Source organism: Hyaena hyaena, unplaced genomic scaffold, assembly GCF_003009895.1.
Source record: "Hyaena hyaena isolate Hyena2069 unplaced genomic scaffold, ASM300989v1 scaffold_585, whole genome shotgun sequence".
Classification (NCBI taxonomy): Eukaryota; Metazoa; Chordata; class Mammalia; order Carnivora; family Hyaenidae; genus Hyaena; species Hyaena hyaena.
This window is the reverse complement of record NW_024081217.1, coordinates 1,018,229-1,031,424: the sequence shown is the minus strand read 5'-3', so window position 1 is coordinate 1,031,424 and position 13,196 is coordinate 1,018,229. Positions and strand designations below refer to the sequence as shown.

The 13,196-nt window shown below is 40.9% G+C and overlaps 1 protein-coding gene across 6 annotated transcripts in view; it reads right to left on the bottom strand.

Annotated features, from left to right (window-relative positions):
• The window catches only part of TCERG1 (transcription elongation regulator 1), a 60,621-nt gene extending 59,472 nt beyond the window's left edge, over nucleotides 1–1,149 (bottom strand). For all 6 annotated transcript variants that reach the window (XR_005532560.1, XM_039256686.1, XM_039256687.1 and 3 more), the window contains exon 1: nucleotides 1,079–1,149. Coding sequence is in view for 5 of the 6 variants with exons in the window: in XM_039256686.1 (XP_039112617.1) it covers nucleotides 1,079–1,137 (59 nt within the window). In the remaining variant the exon portion in view is untranslated. The remainder of the gene's footprint in view (nucleotides 1–1,078) is intronic.
• Nucleotides 1,150–13,196: the final 12,047 nt, after the last annotated feature.

The following is a 13,196-nucleotide window of genomic DNA, read 5'->3' as shown; positions in this document are numbered from 1 at the left end:
TTCAAACTGCTGACAATGGCACAATTCAGAATGAGAGCTGAACATCTGAAATGACATTTCTCCCTATTCAGGAAAAAAAAAAATTGTACCAAACATACATAAAGCTCAGTACCTCTTTTTCTCAAAAATCACTCAAGAATTTTACTTTATCAAGACACTTTTACTGTACCAGATCTGAATTACAAATTCCATAGGCACTGAGACACCAAAGAATGAAAGGTCACTGCACTTAGGGCAATGGCGTAAGCAGGCGGATGGAATCGCGATCCAGATTGCGGGCTCTGGAGCCCGACTGCCTGGGTTCAAGCCACTTCCTGGAGCCACAATTCCATCAATAAGACCTTGTCCTACTTGCTCGACCTCTACGAGGTCCAGTTTCTCACCTGTAAGATGGGCCAGTAACTTAACTGAAGAGGGCTCTGGGTCTGTGGCCTGCGAACTGACAATAGCCAACTACCCGAAAGGCACACAGGAACACGTACCAAACGGCTGTTGCTACTGCTGTTACTCGCAAATGCGGCACGAGGAATGAAAGGATGAGAGAGAAAGGAAGGAAACACACAGGAAGTTCAGAAAAGCAAGCGATGAGGCGAAGGAGGGACAGGACAAGACGCGGAGGCCCCCGAGGGCCGCGGAGGGCACGGGGAAGGCTGAGCCAGGAGTGGCGAGGGGTCCCGGGGAGTCACGTGCGGAGTGGAAGGGGTCGATGGGGAAAGCCCGGCCCTCGGCGGTGCGGAGCCTGCAGGAAGGCTGAGGTGGGCCGAGGCGGAGGCGGCACGCGGCTGAGGCGGGGCCCCGAGGCGGGAACGCCGGACCTGGCCCGCAGGCCGCGAGGGGCGCTGGGGCCCCGCGAAAACCGCAGGGCGCGCCCGAAGGGGGCGCAGGAGGCCGCGGCCCAGCCCCGGCTCGCCTCTCTCATTCAAGCCACCTTCCCCTTCCCCCTTCCCCAACCCCATGCGGTCCTGGCCCCGAGCCGCCGCAGCTCCTCCACCCAACCCCCACCGCGGATCTCCGCGCGGCAGGCCTACACCCTAGGGCCCCACTGTGCTGAAACGTAGGGGAGGGCAGCGCCCCTTACCTGAGCTCCCCCGGGTTGAATCGCTCACCGTCCCCCCCGTCCCCGCCACGCTCCGCCATTACAGAGGGCCGCGTTCATCCACCCGCCGACTGAGCGTCCCCTATTGGCCTTTCGGATCGTCAATCCCGTGCGAGGGAGGCGGAGATCGCAGAGATCTATGAAATGATTGGTGAAACTTTCCATCAATCCTCAGGCTGAGGGCGGTATCTGCCTTACGATTGGCGGAATGGCCCGCCGACTTTGAAAGCGGTATCCAGACAGCCAGTTGATTGGTTACTCGGAGGCTTTATGGGAAATGAGACTTGAGCAACGAGGAGCCGCCGGCGCCCTCTCTCGGTAAGCAAAATTAGGTCCTCCCACGTACTGCCGGGCCTGCAGTAGCCACGTGTCGGCCGGCTTCCGGGAAAGCCAATTGTGGAGCCATGTTGGCCATATGTTGGTAATAGGGGCTTAGGCAGAGACCCTTTCCATTGCGAGAGCCAATCAAAATCAACCTGAATCGGGCCTAAGCCAATCACGGAGTTGCCTTGGAAATAAGGTATTTCCCAGCTTTTCAGAATCCAGAATGTTAGGTTGATAGCCGCGTTGTTAATAAAAGATTACTAACTACAAAAGTTACCTCCAGATTGTATTGCCAACTGATGAGTGTTAGAAGTTGCCGTATTAAGACAAGTTGGAGATGGCAAACCTGTACGCAACAGTATAAAGCGTCTGTCCTTCATGCTTCTCTGAAATCAACACACCCTGGGACCCAGAAGGAATTCTGTTTATTGCTCTTTTTATTAAAGGGGAAATGTGAATAAATAAATAGATAAATAAATAAATGAAAAATTTAAAAATAAAGTTTTAGGCTCTAGGGTATTAAAGGCATAAAGATGATGAGCTCTAGCTATCATTAAGGAATTCAAAATATTCAAATAATAATAGATAATTTTTACTCAGAACTAACCACATGTACCAGGCACTGTCCTGGGTATTTTCCATGTTATTAGCTCTTTTAAGTCTCATAAACACTGAGAGGTGAGTGCTATGAATAGCGATAGTTTATACATGAGACTGAGGTACAGAGATCTTAGGTAACTTCACAGAACTAGTAAATGGCAGAGCGTAATAAAGGCTCTCTCTCTCTCCCTCAAAAATAAATAAACATTAAAAAACATTTTTTTAAAGTAGTAAAGGCTGAGCATAGTTCTGAGGTGACGAACTGGTGAAGGAAAGAATGCTTAAAATTTCACTAAGTACATGACATTCAAACAAACTGGAGTCTAGGAGTGGGAGTTAGATCCCTTTTTCAACATCAGCATACTTCCCCAAATCCTGCCAAACTATTCTGAGAATAATGTTGGTATAGATGGCTCATGAAAAACTTCCCCAGTGCTGGAAGGAAATAAAGCATTTCAAAATAGATATCTTATAAAAAGCAAATCACTGACACGTATAAAAGAGGAAATCTGTCAGCTTGAATGAATGGAAGAAACTCTTTGCAGTTGTAATGAAAGTTTTATCATTTCATAGTTTTATTACTTATATCTATCTACATAGAGAGACATTAAGATATTTATATCTTATTGTATTATCTTCTTTTTAGATATTTAGAGCAGGCATACCCACAAATGTATATGTATCATATATATATGATTTTATGTATAATTATTTCATTGTTTCATTGCCGTAGCTTATTTGCATAAACATGAGCTTGAAATGTGAATATTTTGCACTCAATAGTTACCCAAAACATACAGCAAATATCTCATCTGAGCTGCATTTACAGTGAGCCATTTTATTGAATCAGTGTGAAAGAATAATTAAAGGGACTCAGGGAATCTTTCAAGAGACCAAGTGCACTTTCCTATAGCCAAAGCTTGATAACCCAGGTTGCTGAAAATGTGCATAGCTGCACAGAACAGAAAAACAAATACCGCCCTCACCCAATTGGCAACAATTGAATTATAGAGCCTGAAACTTAGTCTGTCAAAGTGAGGTCAAGGGACAGCATTTGTTTAAGTCTAATTAATATCACTGGGGCTTTAAGTGTGGCTGCGAAGTCACCTTGTGGAGGGGACTCTTGAAACATAGTTCCACCGCAGAATCAGGCTTTTCTTTTTAACAACTACTGTTTCTGAACACCTGTCTTAAACCTACAGTAGGTACTTCGAATACACTATGCTTAATCCCCTCAACAGCCGTGCAGGCAGACATAGTATCCCCATTTTACACGTGGAGAAACAGGCTCGTGGGGACTACATAACTGGTACCAAGTGACATCCACACAGCTGATAAAAAGTGAAGCTGGGGTTCAAGCACCAAAGCCAACTGGGGACCACTAGATCCCACCCAAACCAGAAAGAGAGCATAGTTAATACATCACTTCCTCCTCTTTCCTCTGCACTGAAATACTTTAAAAGACTCTATTTGCTTCACTGAATCCCCAACTTCTGTTAGTGTTCATTCATCCAAGAGACCAGTGTTGTCTACTGTGCTGTGCAGCTATATTATTCCTTGATGGAAATAATGGTCTTTGAAATATTCCAAGGAACTCAGATGTGGAGTCTGGCTACCTAACAGGCAGTATAGATAGCACTTGCTAATAGGCTTTGATTAAATGAGATCAGGATCCTAGTCCTGGCTCTATGGAACTAGTGGCAGTGTAATCCTGGGCAAATTACTTGACTTCCCATAGTTTCAGCTTCTTTATTTGGAAAATAAAGAGTTCCCATGAGATTTTATAAATAACCATTTACCATGGCCTAGGCAGCAACGAACAGGCCTCAATAAATAATATTTGCTAACTGAGTTGCTTTAGGGCATTTTGCTAGCTGATTTTTTTACCTAAACAATTAAAATCAAGATAGTTTTCAGCTTTTTGCACATTTACATGTGAAGACATTGAACTATCATTCAAGAAACTAGGACAATATTACCCTATGAATAGTAAACATCATACAAAATCAACATGTGAGCCAGAGCAGAAAATAATAATAGTAGCTTATCCCTGCCTTCTTTCTTGTCTGTATCAGTTATCTATTGCCCCCAAATTTACCTGCTTAAAGCCACAGTATTTCTTATTTCACAGTTTCCATAGATCAGGAATCCAGGCTCAGTCCTGGCCAATGTGCCCCTGGCTGGAGGTCTCTTCTAAGGTGGCAGTCAGGCTGTCAGCCAAGGGGAAAGATCCACCTGAAGTTCAGGGATCTGCTTCTAAGTGCTCTCATCTTATTGTTGGCGTGTGCCACTTCCTTGCAGGTTCTTAAAAACTGAGACACACCCATGAATCTCTCCATGGGGCCGATGACAACATGGCAGTTTGCCTCTCCTACTATAAGCAATCTAAGAGAAAGAGAGAGAATACCCAAGACAGAAGCGATAGACTTTTTGTAACTTAATGTTGGCAGTGACATTCCATCACCTCTGCCAATATTCTGTTCACTAAGAAGCAAATCAGTAAGTCCAGCTCACACTCAGGGGAAGAGATTACCCAAGAGTTGAAAACCATCGCCAGGGACCATCTTACCTGCCACACTATCTTTCAGGCCTCAACTTCCACATTACTTCCTCCAGAAAGCAGTGTTCAGAGAGAAAACCTGACCTCCTGCTACACCCATCTAGGGAATTTCCCCCATTATATTCTTTCCCCCTTGTCTTTGTAACATTCCAACCACTTGTTACTACATATTGTAACAATGAGCAATGTGTATATATGTTTTACATATATTGTCTTATTTCTTTTCCTGTCAACTTTTTTGTTTGTAATGCTGATGTACTTTAAATTATAAACATCACAACATTCCACCACTGAATACATCAGTATGTATTTCTTCAAAGAAAGTACATAGTTTTCTACACATCAAATATAACATTTTCACACATAACAGAATTAAGGGTAATGCCAAGTCCATATGCACATTTCCCCCGCTGTCTCTAACGTGTCATTTTTAGCTGGTTTGGTCCAATTAAGATCCAATTCAGAACCACACAATGCATCTGGTTGCTATGTTCCTTAGGTCGCTTTTAACCTACAAGAGTTCCTTTTATTAGGACCCTGACTTACTGCAGATACCAGGCTAGTTCCACCCTCTGGACGGCTCTGATTATTTCCTCTAACCTTGTATTTCTGTAAGCTGGAACTTAGATCTGAAGACTCAGTTAGAGATAAACTGAACATTTTTATAAAGGGAACTTCATAACTAGTGCTGTTTATTTCAGTTATAACACACCCAGAAATACAGGCATATCTGATTATCCCACCCTTCATGATGCTGAGAGTGACAGCGGGTTACAGCAGTGACAGCTCGATCCTTCCAGTATAACCAGTATACTATCTGCACGTTTTTTGGGGTCAACTAGAAATGATCATCAATTAATTAATTTACTCACGGACTGATTTATTGACTGGCACTGAGTTACATTTGAGAGAAATGAACTGAAAAAAAAAACATGAATTCATTCCCTACTGTCTTGGAGTCTAGATTCAGTTGGACGTTGAAATTGCTCCCTGAGCCACCTTAGTTACTTCCTTTCTTAGTTACTTAAGCTCTCTTTGTCCCAGTTTCTTGATAGGTAAAAGAGGATAGTAAGGATACCTTACTTAGAAGATTGTTTGGGGATCTGGGTGGCTAAGTCCTTTGTGGCTCTGACTCTTGATTACAGCTCAGGTCATGATCTCAGGGTTCATGGAATTGAGGCCCCGCTGTCAGTGCAAAGCCTGCTTGGGATTCTCTCTTTCCCTCTCCTTCTGCTCCTCCCTGCTCACATACATACTCTCTCTTTGTCTCACTCTCTCTCAAAACAAATAAACTGAAAAAAAAAGAAGATTATTGTGAAGAGCAAATGGATGATTTATGGAAATTTGAGCATTAAAAATATTATTGATTTTAGTTAATTGAAATGGAATGAATCTATTGACAACCCATGTGTCCATGCTAATACTTAAAGGAATCAGAAAAAAAGCCTAATCTGTCTCTAGTTGAAATGGCTATCAAACCACTTTTTTTTATCTTGAAAGTTCATAAATAAAGGGAAAGAATCACACATTTATCTACCTTTTAAAATAGAAACTGAAAAAAAAATAGAAACTGAATTTTGGGTAACTAGCCCCTATTGTTCAGGGAAGTCTCCAATTTGTAGAATTGTTAGGTAGTAAATGTAGAAGGTAGCATATAATTAAAAACTCGTTATTTTGCCACCCCCTGAGGAAATATTGATTCAGGAAAAGATCATTAAACCGTTTACGTTAATGGTTGATAGGTAGGATTACCATTCATCCAATTTTGCCCAAAATAGTCCTGGTTCCTGACTGGAGTCCAAGACAGTAGGGAATGAATTCGTGTTTTGTTGTTTTTTTTTCAGTTCATTTCTCTCGAATGTAGCTCAGTGCCAGTCAATAAATCAGTCCATGAGTAAATTAATCAGTTGATGATCATTTCTAGTTGACACCAAAAAATGTTATAATACCAACTGAAGACTTTCAGATTAAATAATGTAATATCTGGGATTAACTTCAAAAATAAACAAGCGTAGGGAGCTACAAGGCAAGGGAGACGGTGATACATGAACCAGGGTTGACTGTACCTTGATAACTGTTGAAGCTGGGTCATAGGCAAGTGACAGTTTATGATACTATCCTCTCTACTTTTTAATATTTGAAATTTTCCACAACAAAGAAAATATTCTAAGCCTTTGAAACATTGAAATGTAGGGAACTGCATAAAACAGTGCTTAAACTGATACACAGCAAAGTATATCTACTTACATTTTTAGTCTGTAGTCTGACAAGATAAGAGAGTAAAAGCAAACTGATGATTTCAGCTATCCCAACACAAGCTAAATTAGACACATAAAGAGTAAGATCTCCTCTGTAGTCATAGATGGTAACTATACTTCTCATAGTGAGCATTGTATCATGCATAAATGTCAATCACTGTGTTGTGCACCTGAAGCTAATGTAACATTATATGTCAACTATATGTAAATAATAATAAAAAATTAAAGAAAGAGCATCCTATTAAACAGATTAAGGTAACAGGAATCTCATGTTTGACTTATTTGTTGAAAAGCTGGTAATGATGGTATGTATGATATTGCTTAAATGCCAAAACTTAGAGAAAATTTGATCACTACGAAAGGAAAGGGAAACCTGTGAATCTTCTAGAATAAAAGATATTCTCAATTGAAGGATTTATCCACGTTAACCAAAATGAGGAGGCAGATAAAAAGATAACAGGTCACAAAACACACTGGAGTTTTGATATCCATTAAAAATGTTATTTCTCATAAATGCAGAAGGAATGAGGAAAACAGAAAATCATCATTAGAATACCACAGTGATTATGCTGCAGGCAAGTTCTTCTGATGCATGCTAAAATTAGTGGACGAAACTGTAAAGAGAAACAGGACATTCTACAGGCTCCAAATATCTCTGCCCAAAACTTATAAAATACGGTGATGGGTTTAAGATATGCCAATGAATTCTTTGAGACTTCTCCCTCCAAAAGATGGAGCTTAATTTTCCTCTCCTTGAGTATAGTTTGAACTTAGTGACTCTACCTAATGGAGTTTACACTTACAGTGGGGAAATCTGGCACTTACCAGCTCAACCAAGTGCTCAGGGTTAGTATCTTCAGTGATGGCATGCACCCCTGATATGATGTGACGAGAAGGGCTCTTCGCCTCCGTGGCATTCTTCCCCCAAATCCGTAACACCAGTCTAAACCTGAGGAAACATTAAACAAATAGCAAGTGAGGGACATTCTACAAAATACCTGATCGATACTCTTCAAAACCGTGGAAGTCATGAAAGAAAGGGAAGGACTGAGAAACTATCACAGATTTAAGACAGCAAGATAAATGTGACAACTAAATGCAATGTGATATCTTGGATTGCATCCTGGAACAGAAAAAGGACACTAGCAGGGGGACAAAAATGGGAAGATTTGAATAAGGCTGGTAATTCAGTTAGAATTGTACTGCTCAGTTTTGATAAATGTACACAGTTATGTAATATGTTTACACTAGGGGAAGCTCTGTAGTAACTTTGCATCTCTTCTATAAATCTGAAATTATTTAAAAATAAAAAGATTTCAAAATACGTCATAAGCTTCCAGAGAGCTGGCTTTCACTGATGCCAACCAAGCGCAGAGGGTACAAACCACAGCCATATCGTGATGTTTGCCTTCATTTGTCCATCTCTCAAAGGAGAAGACTAGACGAGATGCTTGTCCAATGATAAGGGCAAGCAACGCAAAGAGATGTCCCTACATAAGTGCCGAGTGACATCCAAGGTGCCCTGGGACTTGGGAAATGCTTGTGGTTAAGGATTGTACTCCTAGCTTTACAGTCTCCCAAACAGATTTTGTTGACATAATAAGACCAGAACCAAGGTCAATCATGCTCAGTTTAAACTGAGTACATAAAGATCCATCTCCATAAATCAGAATGCCAGGTTATTTACAGAGAATTACGACAGTAGATGAGCCAGATGTTCTTGTCCTCCCTGTGGGCCAACTCACAAAGCTAGCAAAGCAATCTGAAAACAGCTCCATGAGATTGGAAGCAGAACAAGGGCAGTAAGTTATTCTTGGTAGAAAAAAGAAAAAAAAGGTAAAAATTACCCAATTTTTAATAACTTTGGGTCATGACAGCCTGATAATTCACTATTCCAAACAGAGTTATACCTTCCATTTAGATCACCTCTGTCTGCTCTTGCTTTGGGGAGCTCTCTGCCCTGCCCAAGAACCGCTTCTTCCCATGTATACCTAAACCTACTTCCCTAGCTAGAAGGAAGGTTTAAAAAGAGATGTGTTCTTTTCTATTCTGCTCAATAGGAAACAAACAGAAAGGAAGTCATTTTTATCATTAGCATCATTGGTTGATTCAGTCAACAGACAGTAAATGGTTCGTAAGTTCATGAATTTGTAGACCATTAGGGTAATTTCACTGACCACCTAGGATCTGTGAACCACAGAGTAGAGGATTCCTGCTCTAAGACAACTACCTATGCTTTGTGTCTACAATCTTTCCTCAGTAGGATACCATGTGATTACTTAGGCCTCCACTTATCAAATGGTAATCACATTCCCTAAGATTACCCTAATTCGGATTTGTCCTCGAATAGTCACCCACTCATTTGCAAGCTTTGGATTTATTAACATAGATGACTAGATCTAAGTCCACTGTGTATGCATTTTACTAGCTTAACTCTCAGAACCTTTGGATTTGTCCCCAAAATACTCAATGACACATTTACAATATCTTGGTTATTAATACAAACAGTACATCACACCCACTGTGTAAAGTAAACACTATTTCTTTTACTGAATTGGTAAAAGGGAGCCCTTCTCTTTCTTTCATTAACAACAATCCTGTCTTTTATGGCTCATTCTAGCCTCAAAATCATACTATTAAAATTTTCTCAAAATTAAAACATCATCTCAAGAATCCTTGCTGAAAGTTAATCATATTTAAGACTCTATTATATTATAATTGTTTTATAGACCGTCTGTCATATACAATTTCCCCACATTTCTACCTTGAGAGCTCACAAAGGAAATTTACTGGAGAGCTAAAAGGAATCTCTGACATCATCTGGTCCAACATTCTTTGTCTACAGATGAGGAAATAGAGACCTTGAGAGATTATTAACTTTATCATGATCATATATCCACTTAGTGGCAGAGATAGAGAACCCAAGTGTTTACCGCCTTTAGTTCCCTGGTTAAATCTGACTGAAAGTCCTGTCTCTTAACATTTATAAAACTCAACATCTGCTGTGTGTCATTAAGCATCATACCAGTCTCAGGACAGATTGAGGCAATAACTTTTTATTGCTCAAGTAATAACTCACCATTTTAGAAGTTACTTGAACTCTTCTCCATTACACAAAATGTATCAGACCAAGTGTTCTAATTTTGGATTCAGAAGATAATTAACTTGTCCATTTGGCAAATCCATTTGTTTATCCATTTAGCAAACATTTAATGAACACTTGTTTTGATGCAAGAGTCGTTGTACATGGAATACAGTCTAGAAAAGGCGATAGATAAACCAAATCTTAGCCAAGACAAATGATTAGTATCTACAAAGTGATTACTATATGCAAGCATTTTACGTGGAACTTGTCACATAACTCCTCAGGACAGTCAAACGTAGCAGTTACTTATCATTCCCACTTTGCAAATGAGATTAGAAAGCTTAACTGAGTGACCCAGTAAGTGCCATAGGCAGGCAATGCCACACTACTACATTTGCTTTGAATGTGTATGCCATACTGCTCAGAACTCAGGCAGAAACACAGACGGGGGAACTATATTTGGAGGGAAACTGTGCTGTGGAAGTGGAAACTGAGGCAGCAGAAAGCACTAGGAAAGGATGTATTAAGGGCAGTGTTTTGGAAGTAATTTTAGGAACTACATGACAAAAGAACTAATGTATAGGGGAGTGGCAGGCGGCAGGGTTGAAAAGGTAGGTGAGGTTATATTTTATTCGGCAGGTGATAAATTATTTGAGAGTTTCAAGTGGGGGGGGGGGTGACAGGATCAGATCTGCTTCTTAAAATGATCACTTGGACTACAGTGGAGATAAGGAGTTAAAACAGAGCAAGATTGAAGTCAGGGAGACCATACAAAGTTTTTGTTATTGACCACGACGAGACTTTGAGCTAAGACAATGACAGCGAGATGGAGAAGAGGGAGCAGGTTCAGGAACTATTTAAAAGATAGAATCCAGCGGCACCTGGGTAGCTCTGTCAGTTAGATGACTGACTTTGGCTCAGGTCATCATCTTGCATTTCAGGCTCCACATGGGGCTCTGTGCTGACAGCCTGGAGCCTACTTCAGATTCCATGTCTCCCTCTCTCTCTGCCCCTCCCGCACTCACGCTCTCTGTCCCTCTCTCTCTCAAAAATAAATAAACATTAAAAAAGTAAAAAATAAAAGATAGAATCAGGGTGCCAGGATGGCTCAGTCAGTTAAGCATCTGACTCTCAGTTTCAGCTCAGGTCATGATCTCACAGTTTCTGAGATGGAGCCCCAAGTCAGACTCTGTGCTGACTGAGTGGAGCCTGCTTGGGATTCTCCCTATCCCTCTCTCCCTTCCCCTCCCCCATTCATGCTCTCTCACATGTTCTCTCAAAATAAGTAAGTAAAACATTAAAAAAATTTTTTAAAATGGAATCAACAAAACTCAGTGATGGGTTGAATTTGAGTGTGGGACAGGTGAAGTTTTAGACAACATTAAGATTTCTGACTTGGACAGCCTGGGTAATACAAAGAGATAATTTCTCCAACTTGACAGATCAAGTATCAAGTACTACACTCACACACACACACGCACACACACACACACACACGCAGTATAGTACAGATGTATATTCTAAATAGACGTGTTCTGGTTTTAGACTTTGATTTACTCTACTATATTAAAATTCTCTTGTTAATGAAATCTGTTGTCAACAGACATTGTAGGATTTTTTAGAACAAAATACAAAACGGCAGAAATAATTTACCCACAGCCCAGTCACTTGCACCAGAACATCAAGACTTCATGAGCTTTTAATTAGGAACTTTCCAGAAATGCCAGGAAAGGTCATAACTCCCTTTATGCAGAAGAACCCGTTAGGCTAAAGTATTTGCAGTAAAAAGTAAACAATAAAGCAAATCACTATTAGTGAAATTGACTATTAGTGAAATGACACAGTCATTCACTGGAGAAATTTCACAGCCTTTCTAATCTGTACCAGTCCTACTCCAGGGACATGGAAACAAAACAAACCAACTGCTGCCCTTAAGGACCTTGTTGTCTAAGGAGGAAGACTAAGAAGCAAAATTGGCAACACAGACAATAAGACCTCCAGTGAGGATTAGCTCAGATCTTGGGAGCCCAGCAGAGGGGCAGGAGACCCAGCTCTGTGTGCAGTGGGCTCCTCCCCATCAAGGTCAGGCCAGCTTTTCCATAGGAAGCATGTGGCTGCATTGGGCACAGATGATGTGGGAAGGCATTTCAGGTGGCCAAAAATCAGGGGGGTAAAGAAGGACATTTAGACACATGGCACCATTTTGTTCTAGATGACATTTTGATGCTGCCGTATTGAGAAGTAAGCAATCAGGGTACAGGGACCAGTATGACTTCTCCACTGCAGGCTGCCTGGGTTTGAATCCTGGGATCTGCCTCCTACCAGCTGTGTATTTTGGGACAATTGACTTCCAATCTTCATGCCAGAGCTTCCCCATCATAAAATGGAAATAACAATTACATCTCTGCAAAGAGTTATTGTAAGAGTTAAATGAATATAAGCCCATTTAAAAACGTTTAGAGCAGGGCTCATAGTAAGTGGTCAGTAAACAGTAGCTATTACCATTACTATAAATATAATTTTATTCTTTTTTAATGTTTACTTATTTTTGAGAGACAGAGCCCAAGCAGACTCTGCATTAATAGCGCAGACATGGTGCTCGAACTCACAAACTGTGAGATCATGACCTGAGCTGAAACCAAAAGTTGAGCGCTTAACCAACTGAGCCACACAGGCACCCCTAATTTTTATTCTTTTTACTTAATCTCTGCTAGCTTTATTTATCTCTCCATGTCTGGATCTTTCTGTCTGTTTCACCCAGCTCTCTCTGTTGCATAAAATACTCTCAACTTTCTCATGGGTAAAAAAAGAAATAAATATAAACTATTAGTCTAGTGTCCAGTTCATAATAGATATTTCTGGTAAAAATAACCAACACAAATTAAACCTAAGAATTGCTATGGCTGCATGTAGCAAAATGTGGTTGCTGACTAAAAACTGACTGAAGGTCAAATCTTCAAATGCTAATTTGCAATATTTGTCTCAGAAAAGTTGGATCTGGGGGCACCTGGGTGGATCAGTCCGATAAGCGTCCAACTTCAGCTCAGGTCATGATCTCTCAGTCCATGGGTTCAAGCCCCACATCGGGCTCTGTTCTTACAGCTCAGAGCATGAAGTCTGCTTCAGTCTCTGCCTCCCTCTCTGCCCCTCACCCACTTGTGTGTGCCCGCTCTCTCTCTCTCTCTCTCTCTCTCTCAAAATAATAAATAAACATTAAAACATTTTTAAGAAAGAAAAGTTGGGTCTAGTAGAAATAACAGTCACTGAAGAACC